Here is a 26,252-nt window from a genome sequence, read left to right on the forward strand (position 1 = left end):
CAGCATTGCATAGATGAGAGTAATAAGGTCCCGTTTTTATTGGAATGGTACTTTTCCAAGGTATAAAGATCAGTGGGCTGGCATATGTCCCAACTGACCCCTGGTTCCTTGCTGACATCACCCAGGTCCAACTTCATGGCCACTAGATTAAATTTGATTTAGTTTTGTAACGAAATCCATCATTCAAATTAGACTCACTCTATGAGCCTCAGTTTCGCTACTGCCTCACTTGACGGACGGTACTGCCTCTCCGTTGTAGCGTCCGTCAAGCAAGGCAGTAGGGAAACAGAGGCTTAAGGAGTAAATCTACATTCAGACCCACCAATGATCCCCTTGGTAACAATGGTCTCGCTGAATCGTAGTCATAGCTTATTCGTGGTGACTGCGAGGCTCCTTTCCGCAACATGGCAGCTCTGTCAAGATATGCTGGATGCTCTTTTTCGTACTGAAAATTTTTTAAACAATTTCAATCAAATATTGCAATATTCCATCTCATATGGGCAAGATATGAAAACTTATGTGAAAACAATTTGCAAAGGCCCAAAAAGTTTGTTACCTTCATAATGTCATGATAAGGTTGGACAATGTTAATGCCAACAGATCCAACTGAACAATTTAAGTTTGTTTAAATGGAAAATTTTGCATTCAGTGAAACTACTGTTATCCAGGGCGTCCCGAGGTTGGCTAGGAGGGGCAAAGGGTCCGGGCCTGTGCTCTGATGGGGCCCGTAATAAAGTAACAAAATTTATTTACCATGCAAAAAAGCTACTTTTTAGCTACTTATACGGAATTTTTCAATTTTTGATGGTGTTTTATTTCTTGAATTTAATATATAATATAATATGATATAATATAATATAATATAAAATAGTGTAATATAATATAACATAATATAATATGCTTTAATATAATATAATATAACATAATATAGTATGATTTTATTTTATTTAATTTAAATTTAGTAATGTAATTGTAATGTAATAAATTATAATGTAATTAAAAGACATATGTACCTCCCTTCTAAGTTTCCTTAGATAACTTTGAAGGTCACCGTTTGGCACATATTCAACAATCAAACACAAAGGAAGCTGTTGGGTGCAGCACCCTAGAATGGCCAGTATGTTTTCATGGAAGCCAATGGTTTTCATAAAATCAATTTCTTGCATAAACTCTCTAGTCTCTTGCTCTGACAGACTTTCTGCAAAGGATGGTAAGATTTATAGCATTGTTCAGTTGTACTTGGAAAATGAAATCTGTTCATGCTACAATGATTCTACACAAGAATTTGTGCTTTTGGAAAGCGGAGCCAGTTGCAAACAACATGGTTGCCGTTTTCCTGACGCATTGGTCTCTTTTGTAGAGAGCTAATTAGCTGCATTTTATGCCTCGGGCAGAAGCATATTATGTATCATTGTTCTCTTTGTATAGTCTACAATTAAGCGCAGAACAGTGAATGTATAGATATTGCTCAATGTTGTGGCCAAGTGGTACGAAAATCCAATCAGTTATGTTTATAAAAATGTGTGTATGTATGTGTGCATGTATGTATGTATGTATGTATGTTTCTGCGCCAAATTTAAAGGAATTATATACAAAAGCATCTATTTACAAAGAGCCTAGCTACCTATGTGACATACATCTACAAAAAGTATCCTTGTGTTGAAAACGACACACAAATTTGAAAACTTTTTTAAAAGGACCCAATGTATGTTGCAGTTGTTGCTTTAACAAATAGTATTTCACATTGAAATATTTAAAGTGTTAATATTTCTAGTTTTGAAATGGCTCATAACTTTGGACACCTGCGGTAGTGCGCCTTACTAGAGGTTCTGAAGGATAAGATTACAAGATGTAGGGTCTGTACCTTTGAGCTGCTTCACAGCTACAGGGAGGTCTTTGTCTTCTCCGAAGAGTCCTTGTGCATATGCTAGGTACACTTTGCCAAATGCTCCTTTCCCTAGAATCTGCAACAGAAAATCATTTGTTGCCAACGTGCAGCATTTTCGCCTGCATTTAACCAGGTTATGATTCGGGCCTTTTACAGGCCACAATAGAGAAATCAGTGCATGATGCTCTTACCAAACGTTTTAGTATATTTACCTTTATTCTTTAAAGTAATAATAACAATAATAATAATAATAATAATAATGGTACAATTGAGCATATCCACTATAAGTGTGGCTCTTCAACTCTAAAATTAAAAGCAAAGTAAAATAAAGTACATGTGAATATCAATGACCTCTTAACGACAGTCTGTCAGCTCAGTGATTGGCTAATGTGTTAATTTAGGTTTGAACCTTCCATCCACTGTGATTACCAAAATCCAGCATAAATATTATCCAGTGTAAAAGAGTGATGCCAGTAGAGTATGCTTTACAGATAGGTTTCATTAGAGAAACGTTTATCCTGCAACTCCTAAAAAGCAATTGCAATCGATCTGTGGGATGTTTTTACGTTCTTTCTTCGAATACTGTCTTCCCTATTTGCTTTGAACCTTGGAGTTGGACTTTTACTCATTGAATCTATGTGTAGCGTGAGGTGAAATTTTGGCTTAAATAAAGCTGTTTTTAAATAACAATATTCTCGTCATTAATCCTCGATACTTTCTGTGGTAAAAGGTGGTAGCTCTGAAAACATACCTTTACAAATCGCAGCCTTGAATATGGAAACTCGAAGGAATCTTGAGCATCATGTGACACATACAGTGGATTGCGCTCCATGTCGGATGACTTGCTGTTGTCAATGATACCCGCCCTGTCGAAAAATATTTAACGTAACAGTAATTGTAACCGTAACCACAGCCGCAAAGATAAAGAAGTGATTGCGCATCACTGTCGCACCAGTGATTTATCATCTCAGAATTTCGGAAAAAAAATACGTTAACGACGGGAAGGAATAATGTTTCTACTCTTTTGATATATACAAAGCAAGGGTTAGAATGCTTTTGAACTTTTCAAATATCAAGTGGTTATTGATTGCTCAGTGGTCAAGAACAATAAACCAATCAAATGCGTTTCAAACACTTCAGAGCAGAGTAGTGGAAACTCTGTTGGTAAATTCCATGTTTTAAGTTCTGAAAATTGAACGTATGTTTATCATACACGTTTGCACTGTTGAATACTCACCCGCCGGTCTGGCTTGCTCTATCGTCATTGTAATGATTTATGGAGAGGCTCTGGGCTGCATAGATCATGCTGATATTCCTGCTCCTTATTTCCCTCTTTTCTCGGAAGTACCTCACAATAAGGCAGACAGCTAGAGCTACAACAATGGTGGGGACTAGTGAAATCAGGACCACTTTTAAAAAATCTTTTTTCATTTCTGTGGATAAAAAGAAATGATGAGACCACCAGGACACTCAAATCGCCTTTTTTCAATCGAAATCAAAACCAGGGCACGCATCCCCAATTCTAAACTTGTAAAGAATATTGTAAATTATTTTAAAGCCAATAATGTAAAGAAATCTTCTTCTAACCCTGTTTTTGCAAAGTTTTTGCTGATGTTGTTGTATTTGTAGGTTCTTGTGTTGCGGGCCCTGAAAACAAAAAGCAAAAACGTTTGTTTACAATCCAATAAAAAGGCACAAATTCATCAAGTTCTGACAAGAAATACACCTAGAGGTGATCATTCAAAGCACCCTCTTTTGTATCTGGAGCAAACAAACTTTTTCTTGTCTATATTTTTTATCATCATTCAATTTTAACTCACAAATACATTGGTATAGCTTTCAAAAGTAATTTCTGATGAAATGAGACTTAACTGATATACACAAAGTTATACCTTTTTACGTAATGGTACAAGTGGATAGGGTTAGTTCAACGAGTGGTATCAGATGCTTAAGTCTTCATAGGCTCATGGACTCACGGATAGAGGATGTGACAAGAAAGGGTAACAGTGTCCCTGGATCTGACACAATAAAGAACCTTGGCAAATTGGACGCAAAGGGAGGGGGTGTCACTAGGACAACTATTTTTAGGGTGCATCTGCTATGCATTTGTTTGCCAATTGACAGAATATTGTGATATTCTTTGACTTGGTACATATAATTACTATTGCTATAATGAAAAGATAGGGTTAAAAGTGAGAGGGAAGAAAATGATTCTTTTCCCCTTCTTTTAGGCTTTTCCCATTTGTAGCACACGAAAGAGAAATTTTTGATCTACTTACGTTTAGGTGGCAGGCGAACTAATTTGCTCAGAATGGGTTCCACTGTGCATTTCCACTTGTCTTTGGCCATAATTGTAACCTGTGTTCGAAGGAACAGCAGAAAAGTATATGTTGAGTTTTTTTCGCACGGTTGAAATTAGTGCCTTACTTCTGGTACGGAAATGCAAGATTCGAAATTTTAAATTAGCTGCATAAATCAGAACGTGCAAGGGAAAAACCCTAAACAGACAGCCAGAGCAGACAGCTAGAGCTACAACTTATAAATGAATTTCATTTTGGTAAGAGTTTTACAAGGTTACGAATGAGCAGTATCTCGTTAAAGGGGTCAGCACCCTACAGCACCCATCGGAGCAAGCTAGTCCCCATCCAGTTGGAAGATCAAAACTCGATTTCAACTGGGACGAGGAAAGTATTTTAACCCTATGTCAGATTTCTCATCCCCTTCTGAGAGCATATATGAACAATGTTAGATATTTTGTTTCATGTTAAATAGAAACATTGTATTGATATTTTTCTGATTAAAAACTGTGTTAATACTTATAAGGAAAAAGCATTGAAAGTTGCCTATACTCACTTTGATCTGACTGGCACCTAAAGTTTTAACTTCGCGGGTATAATTCTTTCCCTGCAATTCAAAATTCAACAAAAACAAGTATTTTGATTTATTCAATAAAACTCTTTCTAATATGATAAATTGTAGTTAGGAAAATTAGAGGAACTAGAGTCTTAACAACAGGGCGACTACCTTTTATTAAGTGAAACACTTCTCTGTGTATTTGAATTGAAGCTTGAATAACTAAGACAAATCTACATCTTTTATTTCATTAAATATAATAGGACAGGAAAGTATAGCACAGGTCTAAACGTGCGTTGCCCATGGCAACAAGTATTTGAAAGCATTTCTATCTTTTGGTTCTAAATACTCTGACCCAGCCTTAATTTTGATACCCAGCACTAGAGTTTTGATGCAATTTTGATAATACCCTCACCCATTATCGAAAAAGTATACCCTGTTCCTTGAAACATTCCACCAGGGCAAAAATGGGATCCCCCCCCCAGTTGTAACAGGGGTTAGACTTTCTCTAAAACCCTTGTCACTTCGAGTAGTCAACGAATTGAGAGTGAAGACAAAAAGCGAGCGACTTGTGTTGAGGTTAATCACTTACTGAATTACTATACAAAAGACTGTGTTATATACAAACGAAAGCGAGGTTAGCATAATAATTATGTATGATAATAAACGACATTCCTACTACACAGTGTTATAAACGCGACTGCAGTAAATCTGACAATACAAATGCACCTGTCTGCAGTCAACAGATGGTCAATTTTACACATACAGTTTATGGAATCTTACAACAATGCATACCTTGGATAGGACATGTATGAGCGCCCCTAAGGGCCTATTATCTTCGTTCCATAAGTCCAAAGTGAAATAGTGTATGTCTTTTGTAGACCAACTTCCTCTGCTCCATGAGATTTTCAGCTGGTCGTTAGAAATAGCTGTGTCTATTTCATTTGAGTCGGCTCCACTACGGTTTGCATTGAGCTCTGAAAATAATGATTATACTAAGCTACATACAGAGCGACTCAGTTTGTCGTCAAGAATGCATTTTCTTTTCTTATAATATCATCACATTAAAGTCTTTATTTGTAGTTTTCATGCAGACTTTTCAGGGCAGACAATTTTCTCAATAAGTATAGCATCCAAGCGACATTCTGTGACCAAGTTTAGTAAGCAATGCACCTGCTCCTCACATATTTTTGAAGCTCTTAGATAATCACAAGACAAGATGGATATGCGATTTCGGGCTAGTTAAAATCGCTTATGAATCACTAAATCGTGTGTAGGTGTATCTTACGCGCCGATTTTCAAGATTTATCAAAGAACCTGAGGCTAAAAAGTCTTGTTTCTCTACAAATAAGACGCCATATCCTACATTAGATCAAGATGTTGGGCTTGATGATATCCATTTATTTTCAGGCAGACTTTTGATGTCGTTTGATTATGAAAATAATTTCTAACCTGGACACTTGCAATGCCCTTCTATGCAATCTGCAAAAAAAATTGTTACATTAAAAGCAATCTGTCACGACGTTGATTGATTATAAGAACAAAGGGATTTTTTATTGTTTCAAGCCCCCCTTTAATTTATCGCATTGTAAAAAATATGGCGGAGCGCTGGAATTGTGTTTAGGCTATTGTTCCAGCTATTGTTCTCGCTAACCAATCCACAACGAGACAGATTGCCTTCAAGTTGCTAAGAACATCGGATATGTTTTCATGATATTCATTCGGTGAACAAGTTGTTATTCAAAATTTTATTGATAATAAAGAAGTTATAAAAAAGTGAAGATGAACCATAAGATTTAATGATAAGTCAGAAGTTTTGTTTCATGATATAGTGAAATGAATATTTCTTCTGTATGAATCTATAAAATCTATAAAAAGTGATTACTTTACGAAACGTGTCTATTAATGATAGTGTAAAACTTTTAACATTGTAAACTCTAACAAACATTGGACAAAAACTTTACTATTGTCGAAGGAGTCTCGGGACGACAGACACCTCTTTAAAACAGACATTTCTCTACAGGGAACAAATCTCCGTTTCTGAAAGATGACCACTTCAGTAAAGTCTTATTGTAAAATTGTTAAAATATCAAATTCCATACCTGGCAAGCGGAATTTTGCAATCGTTCCCGATGTATATGGTATGCTCCACATCTGCGTAACGAAATATATATTTCATGAAAACACATGTACAGTCTTGGGAAACCTTGTGCAATATTTTTTTTGCTCATGAATAGATTCCCTATGATTCAGAATCCAGGCTAATTTTTCCCGGCTATTTTTCGCAAGAGATGAAGCGTTAGGTTTGATGCAGATGAAAATTCTCACGGAGATTTTAAAATGTTGAAAAGTCGAGCAAAATTATTTTCAAGTCAGCCTACTCGTGAGTGATTTTCTGACATCCCTAGGTCTCTTAATCGCAACTACTTCTCTTTACGACTTTGGAACCCAAATACAATTTAAATCAGAAAGAATAATCCTACCACGACATCATACGAGCAGCCTTTCAGAAATACTTGGCCCTTTGTTGGTATACGATAACTCGTTTTGTTCTATAAAAAAGATGTTTCCAGTTATTTAGGTAGCATAAAACTATTGAAAAATCAAATTCAAAACTTAAAAAATTTTAAAAATGTCTTTGAAAAAGCAAACTCATTGAGACATCCTTACACAACATAGATCGAAAAATCTACGCTAGGAAATAAATATGATGTAGGAATGAAAATATATATTCATATCAAGCTTGGTTCAAAAGGTTGGTTCAAAAGTTACTACCTTGTCAATTCTGCTGAAAGTTATCTCTCTGTGAAACGTCTTCTTACACTTTGTGGCCGCTGATTCCGCTGACAAATAAACTTCACCTATATAGGATTCCAGCTCATATGTCCCATTGACCTTCACTGCAAAAAACACCATAAACGCTAGGAAGTCTGAGAATACACATCAAAATGTTTTTGCTTGTTCTACTTTATATTTAATAACCTCGTCCGCCGTTTTTCCAGACGTCGAAATGTTACAAATAATCGCCAATGGGAACGCTTATAGACATTTTCGATAATTTATACTAATTTATTATTTAGGTCATATGGGACACTGAAGAGTCATATGGGATTTTATGGATATAGCATCTAACACGAAAATATAGGCATACCTATCTTATTTCTAGTTTAGCCTGGTAAGTATGAGATCTGAATTTAATTTTGAGCAGCTTTTTGGCAAAAGATATGTAAAAGTTGAAAAACTTAATGTTCCGAACAAACAAAATCCACATATTCTTCTGGCACAGCGATCGAAATAATCAAGAACTTGGATGGGACTTTTTTGCAGGCCGTAAATAAGAGCCCTGTCTCAGTTCTTTCTTAAAGTCCCAGGTGGCTGCGTTACGCCACTGCATGGGAGCAAATATTTTGTGAAAGTTTTTTGTGAAAGAATTGGCTTCAGGATGTTTATTCCATTTTGCTTTATTTCTAGACCAACGCTGAAGGGATCCGTGTGACATTTCAAGAGGGCACAGTTTTGCAAAACGCCAGATAATCCAAGAAAATACCACCTTGAAGATTATTACCCTATACACCCTATTAATGCCCCTTCAGAGCGCAAGAAGACGCAAGTAAAAAGGTAAAGGTTCTTGCAAGAATTTCTTCTAACATGAATGAATCCAACGAAGTACTAATGATGAAAACATTGTCATATAATTCTTCAATTATTGCCCCCTTGTTTGGACATTTTGCTGAAGGAAAAATAGGGAAAAATCTACAGGATACATGATAGAGCCCTTAATGGTTACAATGATTATTATGATTACAATGATTACTATGATTACTATGATTACTATGATCACAATGATTACAATGATTACAATGATTACTATGATCACAATGATTACCAAGCAATATTTGAATAACTACTGGTGAAAGCAAAACAGCTATCATTCATAACAACAATATGCAATATCTCACTTTTAAATATTCAAACATTAAATCGTTTAAATCTACCCTTCACATTCTTTCCAACAGGATCTATATACAACTATATTCAAAATTCAGGGGGGTGGAGTCAAATAATGAAATTTATGATTTTCATACTGTTCCGTATGGATGTAGAGAAATTTGGAGCAATATCTCAAATATGCTCAATCTTTGGCAGTTTAAAAAAACAGACTTTCACTGAATTCAAGTGCATCTGCTAGCTGTGCAGGCAATCTATTAGTAACGTCGATTTCATCAGATAATAATGACATGATCATTATCTTATTGTGTTTGTTAGCTTTGTTAGTTGGTTTTAATTAGCCTTGTAAAGCTATTTTTCGATATCAACTTAAAGGAATGAAAGAAGGAATACCTCTATTCTTCCTTTAACCGAACACAAACTGATCATAAAAGTAAGATTATTCTTTAAGGAAACGACAGCGCTTTGTATGAAACATTTAGAAAGAACTTCGTTACGTGAATCTTGTTTAGAGCAAGGTAGGAATATAAAGCCAAGACTGGAGGCGAACTTACCTCTTGGTGGGCGCCATGTTAGTGTGAGTTGAATGACGTACCTGAAGTACCCCTTATTTGTCTTCGACTCGATTTCATCAATCTTAGGAATCAAAGCGAGGTTCGTCGGTGCACAATTTTCGGGCAGACACCTGTCTGGTTAAAGGAAAGAATATGTTCAGCAGCAGCGGCGTAGATATCAGAGGGAATTTAAAATCCCCCTGTAAAAATAAACTCCTATTTTGTCGTGAAACTCTAGATCTTTTTGTAGATTTTTTATGGTTATCTAATTTTATCTAAGTATTACATTTTGAGAGGAAAGACTGTAATGACTTCTTTCATCATTTCTGAATCAGATTACCAGTCTCTTTCAACGAGATATGAATTATATTATGATAATTAGCTTTGGATGAAAACATCACGTTCAAATATAAGAAAAAGTAAACATGCTTATTAGCTTTTAGTCGGAAAACTAAATTTCTCGTCTTCCAGAAAATTTTCATCAGCCCTACATTAACACTACATTAACTCAAAACACACGTGGGTTGAACCTCCATATGTTGTTTGTACTTGGGTTCAAAAAATCTTGCTCCATTTTTGCAAACCCGTTACAGGTTAGTCACAGTTAGGCCTTGCGTTGCCTCAGGGCCGATAAGGACTCTTCAATATGCTGTACCCCCCCCCCCCCCAACGGGTCCGCTTATGAACGTGGTTCCATTTTGAACTGTTCTTTTGGAAACGAGTGTAACGGTTCCAAACTGGTACGCAGAGACGGATTTGAGCAACTAAAGGATTTAAGCAATATCTCTAAAGAGCTATTTCTTCCTCTGTTCAAATAAGGACTTTCCTTTGTCTGACATAATGTGGAAGTTTTCCTTCACTAAGAAAATGCTTTGCCGAAATAAATGAAATGAAACAATCGCAAGACAGTCAGCGTTCGTTTTGGTGCTTTTTTTTTATTTCTGTCTCTGGAGTGTGGTTTTTTCTTCGTCGTTTCGAGGAACCCTGCGAGGCACATGTCTGTTTCAAATGAAAGCGGCCACATGGAAAAGGAAAAGCCTAAACGAACTAAAAGCCATTGCTCCAATGGCACCGCCGTGGGCGGCCCAATAGAGATGCGGCCTTAGTGTAGGAAGTCTCCAAGCTATGCGCAATCGATGAGATTTCTGCTGCTCTATCGATGAGATCCTGTTTGTTTTGTAATGAGATGATCTGAGTTTCTCCAGAGCTTAATTTTTCGAACAAAGCCGTGGAAGAACTCATAAGAAGTCGTGTAAATATATTTTGTATATAACATACGTTTACAAATTTAGAAATGTTTTTACACTCTTTTTTAGAGCAAATTTTTAAGAACATGAGCCTCAAAATTAGTCAAAAGTTAAGAACAAATTAAGAACAAGTTGAGGCTGAGCTACTGTAAGATGCAATTTTGAATAACGTTTTATCTTAATAACGAGGATATTTAGCCATGTGTGTGTGCTTTTCGGTGAATATCTAAACTTGGTGCCAAAGGAAGGTTGTCTCACTCACTTTGTTGGCAAATGAGGCCTGAGCACGTCCCTAGCGCGTAAAAGCTAGCAATCGCACTGCTTACATCTTATTTTAAGAACAAATTAAGAACAATCCAGCCTCAGATTTTCGAAGATCAGCGGAAGGGCCTTATCGATGTCAGTCTCAGAATCAGACTGCAATTTTGCATAATATTCGAAGTAAAATGCTTTTATTTTAGAATATAGAGAAATTGTATTACCTTTGGTAAGAAATGGCGGACTCCACTCGCTGAATGTCGTCGTCGTATTCCGCGTCACAATGGCAAATCTGTAAATATACTCTGTCCCAGCATCCAAATTTTGAAATGTTATTTCCTTCATCCATTTCTATAAAACGATTTAATCTTATCTTGAGGTGTTCCTTGTTTAGTTAAAGCTCCATTTCATATGATTCAATTTAGTATACGCTAACGAAGTTTTATTTCAAAATGTGTGGTAATTTACGCGAATCAACGAAATTCAAATAATAAAATGGTGTTTAATCAACACGAATTTTCAATGTCAGCACAATATTTTTACCGAAATACATTCGAAAAACAACACTGGATAAGACAAAAAAAATAACAAAAAACTTGAAGTTATGGTTGATTGGAGATTCCAAAAAGGTATCAGTCACGTGGGACGAGCCTAAAAGATTGTCAAATTTAGTGGCTACGATGAATGAGGTGGAATATCCTTTCATCGGAGCCTGTTGCTGAGTCAAAAAATAGTAGAGATTGAGCGAGATGAAAGTTAGAACGAGGAAAAGATGTTTTATGTTAAATAGAATTTGTAAAAAGAACAATTTCTCGACCTTCCCACATTAGCACACTTTCTTTCCCCATCTAATCGATTGGGTCAGGGTTTTGAAATCTATAAACCATGGAATATCAGAGAATACCAGGAATATCTCAGCCAGCGCCAATGACGTCACTGCCTTACCAAAGCGTACCATTTAACAAAGCGTACATTGGGGGAAACCCTTTGGCCTCCTACAAGCGACCATCGTACAAAGAATAGTAACCTCGAACTCACAGGTATCTGCTATATCAATGTTTTAATCTACTCATACCCAATTTTCTTTGGTTTCTATGGTTTTTCACCAGGTAACCAGACAAAATAGCATTTGGAATGTCCTTGCTTAAGCATAAGATATGAAATAACCTCAAGCGGCAACTTACAGTGATCTGAAATGGTTGTAAATAAGGAAGTATAACTGTAGTGTTGACTGTATCAAGTCTGCGCTTCTGCTCAACAATAACAACGGTTTCGTTGTAAATAGCCGTCTTCCTAGTCGTTAGCAGCTCCAAGGTAACTGTGCTGATGGTGCTGCGTTTTCCTCTGGGAGCTGCTGGTTGACCTAGATCTGTTACATAAGTATTTATTAGTATTTATGTATAATCTTTGCAGAATTGAAAGTCAAATCAGTGTGTGTCATAGTGCTTGACAATCCAGGCTTTTATCAGAAATTAGAAAGTATGGGTTTCCAACGGTAAACAAAAGTGGCACACCAAAACTTCGCTTAGTTTTTAATATTTTTCTGAGAAAAAAAATTCAGGAGGAAAGATGGATACTTTACTGGTAGTCTGTCATTATCTCATTTTTTGTCTACTTTGCTGACTGTTCTTAAATATGACATTTATTGCTAGTTTTGTAAAGCTAGCAAACAAAATCTTCACTTACCATGATGGATGCTCTGGTTACCAATCTTGCCGCATGCTTTTGAGCATTCTTCCCTTAGATTCACCTAGAAAGTAAGACATAACCTTTAAAAGACTGCACGGAAGAATGGAAACATAGCAATACATTGCATTTTTTGTTCAACATTTGTTTGTTCCTCACCCTTAGAAGAACATAAATGTCAGATAATGGCTGAAAGTTCGCGCATGTATATGTCTTGATACGGATCGAAAGACACGTGCGAGGACGACCCAAGGAAGACACTCAAACCTTTTATAAACGGGTAAAGATACCACTAGTCACAGCCATGGACCGAGACACGGCTTTTTTTGGGGGGGGGGGCAGCCCTGATAAATAAGTGTAAAAACAGCTATATTTTGCAACAAAAAGGAAATTCTACTTATACTTCTTAAGGTTTTTTGGGGGGGCCAAGGCCTCCTGGCCCCCCCGGTATCTAAACCCTTGGTTACAGTTATTTTACCCTGGGTACCAGACTCACTATATATGAAATAAAATAGAGAGTCTGGTCTAGTGCGCCCCATTCTCGTTCTGGTGTGCTGATATTAACCAATCAGGAGCGAGTGTACAGATTTCTGTACGTTCAAAGGTCACAGCGAAACAATAAACCTAGCTCTGGTTTAAAACATTGAACAGAACAGAACATAAATAAATGCTAGCGACCGTAACGATTGAGTTTGAAGATGCTGTTAAAACTGTACTCAAAGAATATTTTCCGTATGTTGTGGAACTGAACACAGAACAGCATTGAAAGCCTTGTTTGTAGAGAGAAGAGACACCTTCGCCATATTGCCAACTGGCTTTGGAAAGTCTCTGATATTCCAGGCTGTGCCCCTCGTTGCAAAGAAATTAGGCCTTGTAGTGAAATGCAGTAGATAAGAAACACTGCAAGGCGCCGAGAACAAACAACAACAAACACAGTAAATCAGTTATAGCTTATATTTCGCCTGGCAAACGGGGCTTCGCTTGTCATATTGCCCATATTTGCTGTGGTGACCTTCCAACGTGATGATTCTAACCGCCGCGGTGTCCAAGCGCGCTGCCTTCACAGTTAGGAAGTAGACGTTGAAAGTACACACAATTTATGAGGAAAATTACAAAAGACTATGATTAACAATTTGATAATGATTAACACTTAATAACTGCATTGTGCTAACTTTAATTTCATGCTTCGCACATGTTTTTTGCTGCCAAATGGCGTTTTAAACCTGATTGTTATCTTGAGGCAGAAAAGTCTATTACCACTGTATTAAAAATGTCTAAATGACTTTAAATAACTAAATAAAACACATTTGCTTTAAGATTTTCCAAAACTCCTCTGACTACTGAGTTTCTTTATTATTTTTCTGACAGTCTTGTTTCACAGGCCTAGTCTGTTAAATAGACTTCAGTTCTTTCAAGTAGGTTCACCAGAACGAGAATGGGGCGCACTAGACCAGACTCTCTATTATTTTATATAGTGAGTCTGGTACCCAGGGTACAGTTATTTAGACTGCTTCCTGAAATAATCAGCTTAAATACGTCTGTTCCTTCATTCAAGTTTTTTACACTCTTTTTTTGTAAGAACAATTTTATAAGAACATGAGCCTCAAAACTGGTCAAAAGTTAAAAACAAATTAAGAACAAGCTGAGGCTGAGCTTCTGCAAAATGCAATTTTGAACAACGTCTTTTTCTCAAAATCGAGGATTTTTAGCGATGTGTGGGTGTTTTTCGGTGAATATTCAAATTTGGCAGCAAATTAAGGCTGTCTCACTCACCTTGTTAGCAAATGAGTCCTGAACACCTCTTTAGAGCGAAAAAGCTAGCAATCGCACTGCTTACACCCTCTTAATTTAAGAACAAATTAAGAACAATCCAGCCTCAGATTTTTGAAAAAATTAAGAACAGTCAGCCTGAACTTAAATTTACTGGTTCTTATCAAAAAAAGAGTGTACATTAGAGAGTTACGTTTGACATAGATATAAAAAGGTATATTGTTAAATCAGGTACGCAAAAGTATCAGATCACAAAGAAGTTCCTTTCCCATAATTATCGGATGAGCCACCCTCCTCCGTATATTAAAGTTTCAAGTGAGCCCCTGGGGAGGACGAGCAGCGCGTTTGAGTCCAAGGAAAACGAACTTTTTCTGTCTATATATGGTGGAATCCTTTTATGTTAGGAAGCTGTCATTAAGTCTGACCGCCACCAGGACAGAAACTATCCATTTAAAGCACTATAAAATTTCAAACCCCATGAAAAAACTGTAAAAGAATTCCACAACCCCATAAAAGTATGCAAAAGTATTCCACAACCCAATTCTTAAAACTCGTCTACAAATGTTTTACTTCTGTAGTTGTCCCAATTTGAAGTTTATCATTCTACCAAGAAATTGGGTAGAGGAATATTGAAGTTTATATTCCAATGACTTTTTGGCAGAAGACATTGGACACTTTTTTGCAAAGTGACACGAATGATTCTTTCTCAGCATCAGCATCTGACTCTTCTGATTTTGAGGACTACGGAGCAGTAGAATATGAATTTGAGATATTGCTAACAATTTGAGGTAACTTTTCGAAAAATTCAATTCCGTTTCATAGCCCCAAAATTTCATTCCAAAATTATTGTATTCCCCCAAATTATTCTAAAAAAATGTCACACGCTTGTAAGTTTGCTCCCGCCCCATTTACAGGTCAGACTTAATGACAGCTCCCTTACCCCGGGTATTTGAGGTAAAAAAAACTGAGGTTGAGTTTTCCCAGATAAGGTATGGGCACCTTCCATTCTCAACAGTTTCTAGATTATGACCCTATTCTAGCAGATCTTTGATAGTAAGCTTTAGTAAGAAGTCTGCTTCATTATGCTGAATTAGCACCCACTTGTCTAATTTTCGTATGTGTCAAAATTTCCTTTAAGGTGTCTGAGAAGTGCAGCCCGTGCTCCATTGCGGTCGGATTCATTATAGGAACGATTTTTGGCGATGTTCCTATATTTACATTTAATGCTGAGATGTTCTTTTATGGATTTGCTGTCGCAGCAAAGGATGTTGGTGCGTGATCGTTGTGTCTTGATGAATTTACTGACTGACTTAGTAAATTAAAAGCACGTAAAACGAGGGGACGCTACAAAAGTGTTGTTGATAACGTTACTGTGAGTACGTAGACAATGGGAGATGTTAGTCACAGTCAAACAATGGAGGAAATGACTACGGTTTGACAATGATCACTACAAAATTACACCAAATTTCCACCCCCCACCCGCTTATCTCGACCCCCTCGCTTATCTGAAAATTTTCCAACCCCCCTCCTCTTATTTGGGACCTAAAAGTAACTTCTATTTCGGCGCTTGAGTTTATGTGGCTGTGGTAGATGGTACCCAGGAAATTTTGACGTAGACAGATTTTAAAACGCCTAAAAACGACCTTTAGCAGTCCAATGATATCGTCACCCTACGTTTGAGTTCACTCTGGATACTTGAGAAGTTGTTTACCTGCAACCAAATCGTATTATATTTGAGAATTCTGATTTTTGAAAATTCTCCCTGCAATGATCAATTTTTTGAACTAAAGGCTTATTTGGAAACTACTATTCTTTGGAGAAATACGTCTGCATGGAGGCGCGTCATTGAAGTTTGATTATACTATGACAGATTTTTGAGAGCCTTCGTACACTACGCCAGATTTTTGCAATTGGTCACTAACATCTTAATCAGGTTTCTATCAGTGATTGTTGTAAGCTCAGGCTCAAAAAGAGAATCCTTTCGCTATGGTATTGGAAAGGATATAATTTAAATAGAGGCAAAGCCTATGACCTGGTCTTGTTTGGCAGGTTTCTTTATTGATTCATAACGCTCATAGGAAACGCCGTTGAAACAAGAAAGATTTCGCAAAAAACCCATCACATCTCAGCCTCTATAGTCTATTTAATGAACACCACGCGACGTAAATTTGGCTTAAAATCAAGTTTCTTTGAATTTATTTTCAGAAACGGAGACTTTTGATAAGCGTACTTGGCAACGTGGGCTTGTTGAGCGTGGTCATAGAAAATCGTCTTATGAAGTGTTATCTAAAGAATTTGCACGCGTTGCCCCAGCTTTCATCAACAAAGCATAATATTATTCTTATCAATTAGAAGCATTTGCTTTAATTGACATAGGGATCTTGAAAATAGAACTTTAAATTAGTAAACAAGCTTGATATATCATCTAATCTAAGGCTTATTTATATAAACTACGTGCAGCTCTCAGATCTCATTTCGGATTTCCAGTGAGAAAAAAAATTCCTTTCCGTCAGATGATTTTAGATATTATTCATTGTAGACAGTAAATGTTATGTTTCCTACAAAGGGTATTTTGTATCTGATAGAAATTTTAAGTATCGTTAAGTATGAGTTTTTAAATCAAAATAGACTTTTTGGTAACTAGTTTCCAAGGACAGGTCTCATTTTATTAACCAAAATGTTTCTTTAGATTGCCTTCAAGAAAAAATTTGTGCAAAACTGGATGGGATTTATTTTTCCCTCAAAGTTTCAAAATATCATACCAACATTTCTACTTTAAAATAAACAAGCCCGTTCTGTCTTGCAAGGTATTGTCTTGTAAAAAAGCAATCATTTTGAGTAAAACTGAATCTTGTCATTAAGTATAGTCTATAAAATATCAGAATATAGAGCGAAAACAATTAGCTAGGAACTCCTAGAGTGTCAAATATTTTAGAAAGTTTTGATAATTTTGTTGTTTCAAAGCAATTTTGTTGTGAAAAATATCAGTTGAAAAACAATTACGCTGAACGAGTTCCGTCAGAATAAGTACTCATCTCGCAGTTAGGCTGAAAACATCTGTTGCAGCTTTGTAGCAATGGTGACGATTTACCGATTTTTCATGAATTCTTGATGTTTGAGCTGGTAAAATTGATTACAATTTCAGACATGCTGCAAATATAAATCTATATATTCGCATCGCTCAGATTTGGCGGCACTTTTTTCATCTTATCTCCACTGTGAGAGCCTGCCGTCCTGGTAACCACATTAATTTGGTCAGAATAACCACACAATGCACCTATGCAGCCAAACAGGATTTATTGACGTTGGTTTTGCCAGCATTGCATCGCATAGGCTCACCTTGTTCTTGGTTTGACTGGATGAATCTGATGATATTTTCTTGAGAGAAAGATTTGATGAATCGATAGAAGCATTTATAAAGATCAATTCAAACTTATTGTTCAAGAAAATATGTAAAATATTGTCAAAACGAATGATGGAAACAAAAAGATGTAGAATTTTTTGTGACCCGACAGATGAAATTTATTCTTCTTTACTTAATTTCCATTTTTCTGCGATTTTGAAAAATAGGGAACCAATACCATTGCATTTTACAAGGGGTAAACCAGATCTAAAATATCTCGAAGGGGAAAAAGTAAAGATTCGTTCTACCGCATTTATAGTCTCAGTTGGCAAAAACGGATTGCAAAAAACTCTTCACATTTTATTTGACATTCACGAAAAATTCAAAATACGTTCACAAAATTTCCATTATTTCTGAAAAGAAAAGGATCTCTTATCTGGAAAAATGAAGATTTGTAAGATAATGTTCAGGGAGTTTTTGAAAGGGTGAGCAAGAGAAGTGTTTTTTGTGTTTCTAACACGTCTCAAGGGGCTAAGGATAATACCTCTTATCTCCTGGGAGGAATGTCAATGGAAGGATCGGTCGATAGGTCGATAGGTTGGTAGGTCGATAGGTTGGTAGGTCGATAGGTCGATAGGTTGGTAGGTTGATAGGTCGATAGGTTGGTAGGTCGATAGGTTGGTAGGTCGATAGGTCGATAGGTTGGTAGGTCGATAGGTTAGTAGGTCGATAGGTCGATAGTTTGGTAGGTCGATAGGTTAGTAGGTCGATAGGTTGGTAGGTCGATAGGTTAGTAGGTCGATAGGTTGGTAGGTCGATCGGTTGGTAGGTCGATAGGTTGGAAGGTCGATAGGTTGGAAGGTCGATAGGTTGGTAGGTCGATAGGTTGGTAGGTCGATAGGTTGGAAGGTCGATAGGTCAATTGGTCGATAGGTTGGTAGGTCGATAGGTTGGTAGGTCGATAGGTTGGTAGGTCGATAGGTTGGTAGGTCGATCGGTTGGTAGGTCGATAGGTTGGAAGGTCGATAGGTTGGAAGGTCGATAGGTTGGTAGGTCGATAGGTTGGTAGGTCGATAGGTTGGAAGGTCGATAGGTCAATTGGTCGATAGGTTGGTAGGTCGATAGGTTGGTAGGTCGATAGGTTGGTAGGTCGATAGGTTGGTAGGTCGATAGGTTGGAAGGTCGATAGGTTGGTAGGTCGATAGGTTGGTAGGTCAGCAGCTAACGCCAATGAGAAAATAGTTGGTGAAAATGGGGTATTTTGGAAGATACGAGTTGTTAATGAGGTGAATGCATTTTACTGGATTTCTTGATAGGAGTCAACATTTTAGCCCGGAACTATAGTAATGCGCAATACTTTTCGGTTGCGAAGTAGTAGCATAGTTTCATTTAAATTAAACAAGTCTGAGCTAAAAGCTGTTCTTTTTGCGGACTCGAAATGGTTGTGTTTTAGAAATGGTAATGTTCAACATATTGCCAATGACGTTTCGGTCAATTGATTCTTACACAGTTCTATTTATTGGCTTTGTTCTCTTAGGTTCGCACGAATTCATTTTGTTCTTGGCTGCGAACTTTAGGTACCACAAGAGGCCCAAGAGAATCGCAACCAATAAAAGTAATTATCTGTGTTGCAATGTAATTCTCAAGTGACCCAAATTGTTTGTTTTGTTAGGTGACTTTAGGGGATATATATTTCTCTTCATAACAAACGTGACACCCAAGATATGCTTTGACGCTACATGGAAACTACACACCGTTAGAGTTACGTGCAAGAAAATTCGAATTTGAATTGTCTACCTTCACTGAAAGCTATGAAGAATCAGCCACCAGAATTTATTGAAAGTTTAAGCAAAACCTGGGATTAAGTAATTCGCAACTTCCCTAACGTGTTTGAAATTATTAGTATATTATAAGAATTAAAGTGAAGGAAGCAGAAGAGAGATTTTGCGAGGTTTGGGTTACCAAAGAACGTTATTTGAGGATTTGATCAACGCGGGAAGCATGTGTGGAAGCTTGATTTGGTAATTACTTGTTAATTGCAGATCAATATTAGCAGAGAGAGGATTCCATTTTGATTAGAGTTGCGGGTAGCTATTTTCTAAGCAAATAAACTCAAGCATTATCGCTGTACGAAAGGGCTTTTCACCAGTTGAGGCTTCTGTGGGGCTTGATACTAATTCAAGGAATATTTTTTTGCGTCGTCACTTTTTGATTGTGGTCTTTGGATTTCAGAATTATCTACCAATGTTCGTTACAAGGAAAAGAGTTGCGATCAGTTCCATGCACAAGCGAATTTCATCGGTTAATTGTTCCAACTTTCTTTGATTATTGCGAAAAATAGGCATAGAAAAGAAACAAGTATTTGAGAAAATAAGTATTTAAGACATAGCATCAAGTGATTCAATCTTGTGCCAAAAAAGATAAGTATTAAACATTGCCAAATGGCTGTGACACCAATTTTCCAGAAAAACCTCTAGACTTTGCTCTAAACTAGTTTCAGTATTCTCTCGTCAAAGTCCGCTGCGCGTTCCATGTACTTAGGCCCAAAATTCTTGGCATGGAGCTGTTTACCTTTCCGGCGTAACGGCGTTGTGAATGCGTCATCTCTTTTTTATTTAGCATAGACAAAACATGTTAGGCATACATTTATGATTGGCAGGGGGTTACGTATTTTCCAGGTATACATGAATTCTTGCATTCTGGAACATAGGTATAGCAATCTAACATAAGTACAGAAAGGAAGATTCACAAAAACTCAACATGTTTTCATTCTCTCTTCTCCAAGGTATAGTAACAAGGTGATATACGTGTCAAACAGAAAATCGGTCATTTGACAGAGTGGACCAGACCGTCTGGCAAACCCTCAAAACCTTGAAAACAGGTATCATGTTATACTCTTATACTCCACTAAATGTAATGGCTGACGTTTGCCAAGGTGATTGGGACTTGCGTTGTGTCAAGAAACCCCACAAGGAGCTACTCTTGAGGCTTTTTTGTTTTTGTAACTAGTTGCTTGTGCGAAGGGAATTTCACTTTTTATCTTCACATCAGAGAGTTTCCCCTTCCTTACATCGATCGAGATATCTCTTCAAAGCTTTTGTCTTTCAAAGTCTTAGACAAGGTTTTGTTTGTTAGGAAATGTTATTCTCAACTTTTGCAACGGCAGCGCCGATTATTTCATGAATAATTCAAGGTTAATGTGAAAGGCAGCCATTTTTGCTCGATAATTCAGCTGTTTTGGGAACGGCTGGGTCAAGAACATGTTTTTCAAAAAAGTTGAATGTTTTCTAGTCAAAAAATCTGCGCTTTTCAAGGTTAAAAAAACTGTTATGCAATTGTTACAAATTTTTGAGCATAAGTTTTGAATATCAGTGAAATTTGCTAGAGCTATTTGGGTATTCATAGGCCATTTCTGCACTGGCTAATTTATTTGTCAAAAAGCAAGATCATTTTGCTTTTGAAATGAATGAGCTGGTAATACAAAAGTTTGAATAGAAATACATTCGGCAGTTATCAATAAGTTTTAGAAAACTCCATGTAATTGCTATGATAGGTATATACATGTGATATTCTAACACCATATAATATCCTAAGCAACAATGAAAGCAAGAGATTGAAATCGTCGAGAACTAAAAAGATTTCAAGAAGCATTGCACTTCCTTTCCTCCAGGTCTGTTGGGATTTATGGAGTTTGCGCGAGGTGCTTCAAAACAGCAACAAATACTGCTGTGTACACAATCGCAGATCGTGCAGTTTGGGAAATTTTTCTAAGAAAGTTTATAGGCTCTTTGAATGAGGCATTGTCGGTGAGAAAGTTTATATGTTGCTCGTCTGTGAATCAATAATTGAAAAACTAGGTCGTTGTTACTTGAATATCTGTTGTTTTGACAGACAAGGATTCAAGATTTGAATACTGTATTAAACTGTAGTAAGTAATGACAAACGTCCAAGCAGGTGGTGCGAGATTATCAAGTTGGCTGTGACGATCACCAAACTTCTTTAAGTAGAAAATCTTTGACGTAACCAAACAATCGTGCAATTAGACATATTGCGCTTAAAACTCGGTATGGGTTTTAATACCATAGACTGCTACAGTCGACAGAAATTGCTTTTATTAAGCGCGATTGATCAGTTCATATTGCAGAGGCCCTTTTCACTTAATTACTATGAGACTAGCTAACGTATCTCCAATATGAACAGCTCTGAAAACGTACTAAACTGACCATTCGTTATGCTGTGTATTCAAAGTAATTATAGCTTTGTGACACATGAAAATAATTTGGCATTGCGAGGAGATATAGAGGAACTTCCCCCAAACCCCCCCCCCCCCCTAGCTCCGACGGGCCTGTAATGCAATCATCAGACAAATGATAGGTAATCATAGAAATGAGATGTCTTTTCCTTGGAATGACTTTGACTTATATCTATGTCATATTGCGATTTTTTTTAGTTTCGCTTCCAGTCATAATCTAAGGAAAGTGCAGAGAGTTATTTTTTATTATTTTGTGTGGCAGCAACGTTTCTGGAGAAAATTTCCGGTGAAGAAAGCTTGAATTTTGATACATTATTGTTTAAAGAAAAGTTAATCTAATCGAACATCCTGAAAGCGTGTGTATGGTCAGTTTTTACTTATGGATGCGAGGCATGGACCATCGGAAAAGTGGTAAAAGAAAATATACAGGAATTTGAGCTATGGTGTAACCGGAGAATATTGAAAATTAAATGGAAAGATAGAATTAGAAATAAAGAAGTACAGAGGAATCCCGATATAACGAACTTCCCGGTCTAACGAACTAAATGTCAGGTCCCTTGGATTTTGCCTAACAAACTCCTTACAAACTCTCGCGGTATAACGAACCCCGGATATAACGAACTCTCGATATTACGAACCCAATTGTGTGTCCCTTCATCATAACTAGTATGTCCCTCGATATAACGAACTTTTCATAAATTTTTAATCTGTTATTTTTGTTTGTTTATTTTCGGCGTTCATTTATCACTTTATGTTGGGACAAATCACTTTTGCAATCGGCAAAACATGTCGATGATACATTTCAAGCAATGGCTGATGGACTCGGTGCACGAGATGAAAGTTTGTTTGCGTCAGAAATTACTGCGAATGAGTACATTAACACTAACGAACACCTTCTTACATATGAGACATTGGCAATGAGCGACGACAAAAATTAATTGCGAGACCCAGACGGAAAAGCAGGAAAACGCAAATAAAAATGTAAAGTAATGGAAGACATCTTTCAGGCACCAACTAAGAGCGAAGTGATACCAGCTTTGCCAATCTCTTGGTCCCAAATTATGAAAGGAACATTAAGATTTTCATTTTCAATGACCAGCCAGTTGTATTATTTGAATTCAGATTGGTTTTTTAGAGTTAAATTTGCACAGAGGTTGGAGATTTAGGCGTGAACTGCGAAAGGAACAAAAAAACGTTATCTGTCGGTCTAACGAACTCCGGATATAAGGAATTATTTTCTGCTACCCTTCAGAGTTCGTTATATCGGGATTCCACTGTATTACAGAAAATGAACACAACCCTTAAACTGAACGACTCAATTGCAAAAAGGAAAGCTGCGCTTTTGGGGCATGTTGCAAGAGGAACAAGTGGCACAGTATTTTGTAACATCATGGAAGGGTTTGTTCCAGGTAGAATATCTCGTGGAAGACTAGCAAGGATATGGATAGATGATGTAAAAGAGTGAGCGAACATTTGGAATTATGGTATGCTTAAAAATGTCTAAGGATAGGGCTTGGTGGAAAAATAGTAAGCGACCTACGGATCATGTAATTGTAGATGCTACACTGAATGAATGAGTGAATTTAATCGACAAAAAGGAATCGAAACCATCATATTTTAGTTAGAAAAGCAACTTACTTATCAGTTATTAAGACTACAGTATCTATTTTGCGGTTTCTTGCAACTTGGATATTTTTATCTAGGGTCACCACAAATGACAGGCTGGTAAAAAAACAAAAAACTCTTTTTCTTAGGGCCTGTTTACAAAGAGGCGAATTTGAAGGCTTGTCTTGTAAGAAGAGCATTAGATTGTGAAGACCAGGTCAATTTTCCTAGCCTTCTTTTCGTTCTTTAAAACAATAAGTTAGCTTGCGAATGAGAAGGTAATCTTAAGAGAACCTTGTAAAAGAAAGCTTTCATTACATTGAAATGGTGTTTGTTTGTGGCGGCTTTAGAGGGAAGGGGTCATTTTTACTCGAAGCAATACGCAATAAGGTTTGATCGAAGCAATGTATTCTTTCCCATTATTGACAGTATTAAATGCTAGCCTACTGGCAAGTAGCTTTATTGCTATCATAATCATCATGTCTACCATAATCGTCATGATCACCAACGTTACCGTTATTTTCGTTGATGATTTTGTTGTTGTCATTGTCGATATCTTCTCAAATCTTGAGTTCTAAGTATTATTTTAGCAACAACTGATTAAAATAAGCACACGACTTCTCTTGAACCCTCAGTACTCTTCTCCTTTGTAGTTTACCTTAGTTGATGGAACATTGGGGAAGTGATTTTCGATTTAAATGTGGTAGTCATTTGGTACTGTGGAGGGGGATCTAAGTTCACTGTAATCTAAGGTGGAGGGGGCACTTGAACTTGATGAGCGTTATTTATATTTGTATGAATGCATTTTTCTCTAAAACTATGCAAGATACTGAAACGAAAATTCAACAGATTATTCTTGAAGGTACGGCGAGTTCAAATATGGTCAGCAATAAGATAGATATGCATATGACATGCTTTCATGATTGATAAATGAATCTCGCTGGAAATAAATGTAGTATTATTTAGAAGGAATCGCCACATCCTTCATAGCACGACTTAATTAGCCTTACAATTCTAAGGGTTTCTTAATAAAGTTTTCCCTTTAGAATCGAAGCAGACACAATTATTTAGTTATGCAAATGGTTTGGAATTTTGCTTGCAAATGTGATCCATAATTTTTTGCTAATTATCAGGAACGAGTAAAAGAAACTCGATTTTATTCGCAGCCACTGTTAACTCTGTTTGAAGTTGCTAATCAAGTTCCGAGAAAGCCTTTAACTCAGCGATCTTTCCGTTTTAAGTGAACGACCCGAAAATCTTTGATAGCTCTTTCAAGTTATTTTTTGTAAAAATTATGTGTGATTACAAATTGAAACTGATTCGTATAAAAAGCTGTTCATTCACAAAAAGACAACTTTCTCAAACCTCTGCAAAGCTATGAGCATTGAATATTGGTCTATGAAATTACGAAAGTTTTATCATAACTATTTCACTCTCAAGTGCAAAGCAGAGCGAAATGTTAATGGGCTTATATATATTTTGATGGGATCGAGTAGACCACATGCTTGAAATAATACATTGTTCTAAAAAACCACAACTTTAACAACCAAATAAATATTAGTGCACAAAATGCTGCTTAATTTATTTTATGCAAATGATATTTTAAAGAATAGACTTCTGCTTACGCTAAATTTTCGTATGATATCTTGGTTAAGTTATTAAACTATATAATGAATGGTGAACCAAATACCTTACCTTTGCAACGCAATTGATTGTGCATATGCTGGAATTGACAGTGTAGAATGGAAGCAAAACGAATGAAAAGAGCAAGAGGATGAGTCTCAAAGTCTTCATAGCCAGCAGCAACTCTGTAATGACAAATTCTTCTTGAGCGGCGCTAAAAAGCTTGCGAACAGATGCTTCAGCAAAACAACTGTTAGAAAATGCGGATGGATTATTGGTCAACAGTATTGTGTCCAGTGCAATAAATCGTATCTCTTTTACGCCTGAATCGCTATATCATCCCTCATCTCGATCATCAAAAAGTCTTTCAACTATGCAAATTTGATTTGAATATTGCAAACCAGAAGCGTGGAGTGATTCTTCATATATTGGCCATTGCTTCGGTAGTTGATCAAAAAATCTTTCAACTATGCAAATTTGATTTGAATATTGCAAACCAGAAGCGTGAAGTGATTCTTCATATATTGGCCATTGCTTCGGTAGTTGATCGCAGAGAGCACAATAGAACGTTTCTTTTTGCTATAGAGCTTTCAGCTTTGAAATTTCATGAATGGTTAACTATCACAGCCCTTACAACGCCTCCCGTTCGTCTGTTCACTTGTTCCTTGGATGTTATAGAAAACAAACTGTCAATTGAGGTTTGCAGGTTAGGATCTGCCCACAGAAGTGCAGCATGCGTAATTTGAAGCAAGGAAATGAGATAGGCATTTGAGTTGATAAGAGATCTGATGTTTGCTTGAAATAAAATCTCTTTGTGTTTTCATGCGTAGGGGGGAGGGGGTTTATGAAATTTTGTGGCTTGCGGGGTCGTATCTCTGTGTGATGATGTCACAGCTTATCTTTTTACACTGATGAAGCCCTGTATGCCGGGGCGAAATATTAGTATATTCTTTGAATTTAATATATTTTGAAAATTTTATCTCGTGAAATTGGATTCTCGTCGTCGTATTGCTTTGTTCCTGTTTATCTTATCTTTTAGTGCTTTCTATTTGGACCTGACGTCAATTTAATTTCACACATAGAATATAATTTATATAATACTTTTTTTGATAATATTTATTGTCTGTTCATCATATTAAACAGGAGGCTTTTCTCTTATTTTCCATTTCCTAGCAAAATTGTCCCCATGTTGTCATTTAAGAACTATTTAAGAATAGATTTAAGG

The 26,252-nt window shown here is 36.7% G+C and overlaps 2 protein-coding genes across 5 annotated transcripts in view; one reads left to right on the forward strand and one right to left on the reverse strand.

The window, feature by feature from the left end:
• LOC135682051 (fibroblast growth factor receptor) overlaps positions 1-25,232 on the reverse strand; it is a 31,084-nt gene extending 5,852 nt beyond the window's left edge. The window contains exons 1-18 of one of the 2 annotated variants that reach the window (XM_065196761.1): positions 25,100-25,232; positions 12,435-12,498; positions 11,933-12,117; positions 10,973-11,099; positions 9,244-9,378; positions 7,517-7,641; positions 7,225-7,293; positions 6,844-6,895; positions 6,194-6,223; positions 5,537-5,718; positions 4,742-4,792; positions 4,168-4,246; positions 3,476-3,535; positions 3,126-3,321; positions 2,640-2,754; positions 1,865-1,964; positions 1,014-1,198; positions 323-445 (exon numbers count right to left, since the gene is read on the reverse strand). In XM_065196761.1, coding sequence (XP_065052833.1) covers positions 323-445; positions 1,014-1,198; positions 1,865-1,964; positions 2,640-2,754; positions 3,126-3,321; positions 3,476-3,535; positions 4,168-4,246; positions 4,742-4,792; positions 5,537-5,718; positions 6,194-6,223; positions 6,844-6,895; positions 7,225-7,293; positions 7,517-7,641; positions 9,244-9,378; positions 10,973-11,099; positions 11,933-12,117; positions 12,435-12,498; positions 25,100-25,198 — 1,977 coding nt within the window. In that variant the 5' untranslated portion in view covers positions 25,199-25,232. Of the gene's footprint in view, positions 1-322; positions 446-1,013; positions 1,199-1,864; positions 1,965-2,639; positions 2,755-3,125; positions 3,322-3,475; positions 3,536-4,167; positions 4,247-4,741; positions 4,793-5,536; positions 5,719-6,193; positions 6,224-6,843; positions 6,896-7,224; positions 7,294-7,516; positions 7,642-9,243; positions 9,379-10,972; positions 11,100-11,932; positions 12,118-12,434; positions 12,499-25,099 lie in introns of those variants that run through there. The other variant, XM_065196762.1, reaches the window with a different exon arrangement.
• LOC135682053 (bifunctional 3'-5' exonuclease/ATP-dependent helicase WRN) overlaps positions 1-26,252 on the forward strand; it is a 63,184-nt gene that overhangs the window by 13,036 nt on the left and 23,896 nt on the right. Inside the window, exons 8-10 of one of the 3 annotated variants that reach the window (XM_089113309.1) lie at positions 7,822-7,916; positions 8,213-8,359; positions 20,333-25,014. In XM_089113309.1, the coding sequence (XP_088969435.1) occupies positions 7,822-7,866 (45 nt within the window). In that variant the 3' untranslated portion in view covers positions 7,867-7,916; positions 8,213-8,359; positions 20,333-25,014. Of the gene's footprint in view, positions 1-7,821; positions 7,917-8,212; positions 8,360-20,332; positions 25,015-26,252 lie in introns of those variants that run through there. The other 2 variants (XM_089113308.1, XM_089113307.1) reach the window with 2 other exon arrangements.

Source organism: Rhopilema esculentum, chromosome 16 (genome assembly GCF_057945365.1).
Source record: "Rhopilema esculentum isolate cy_ngs chromosome 16, ASM5794536v1, whole genome shotgun sequence".
NCBI lineage: Eukaryota > Metazoa > Cnidaria > Scyphozoa > Rhizostomeae > Rhizostomatidae > Rhopilema > Rhopilema esculentum.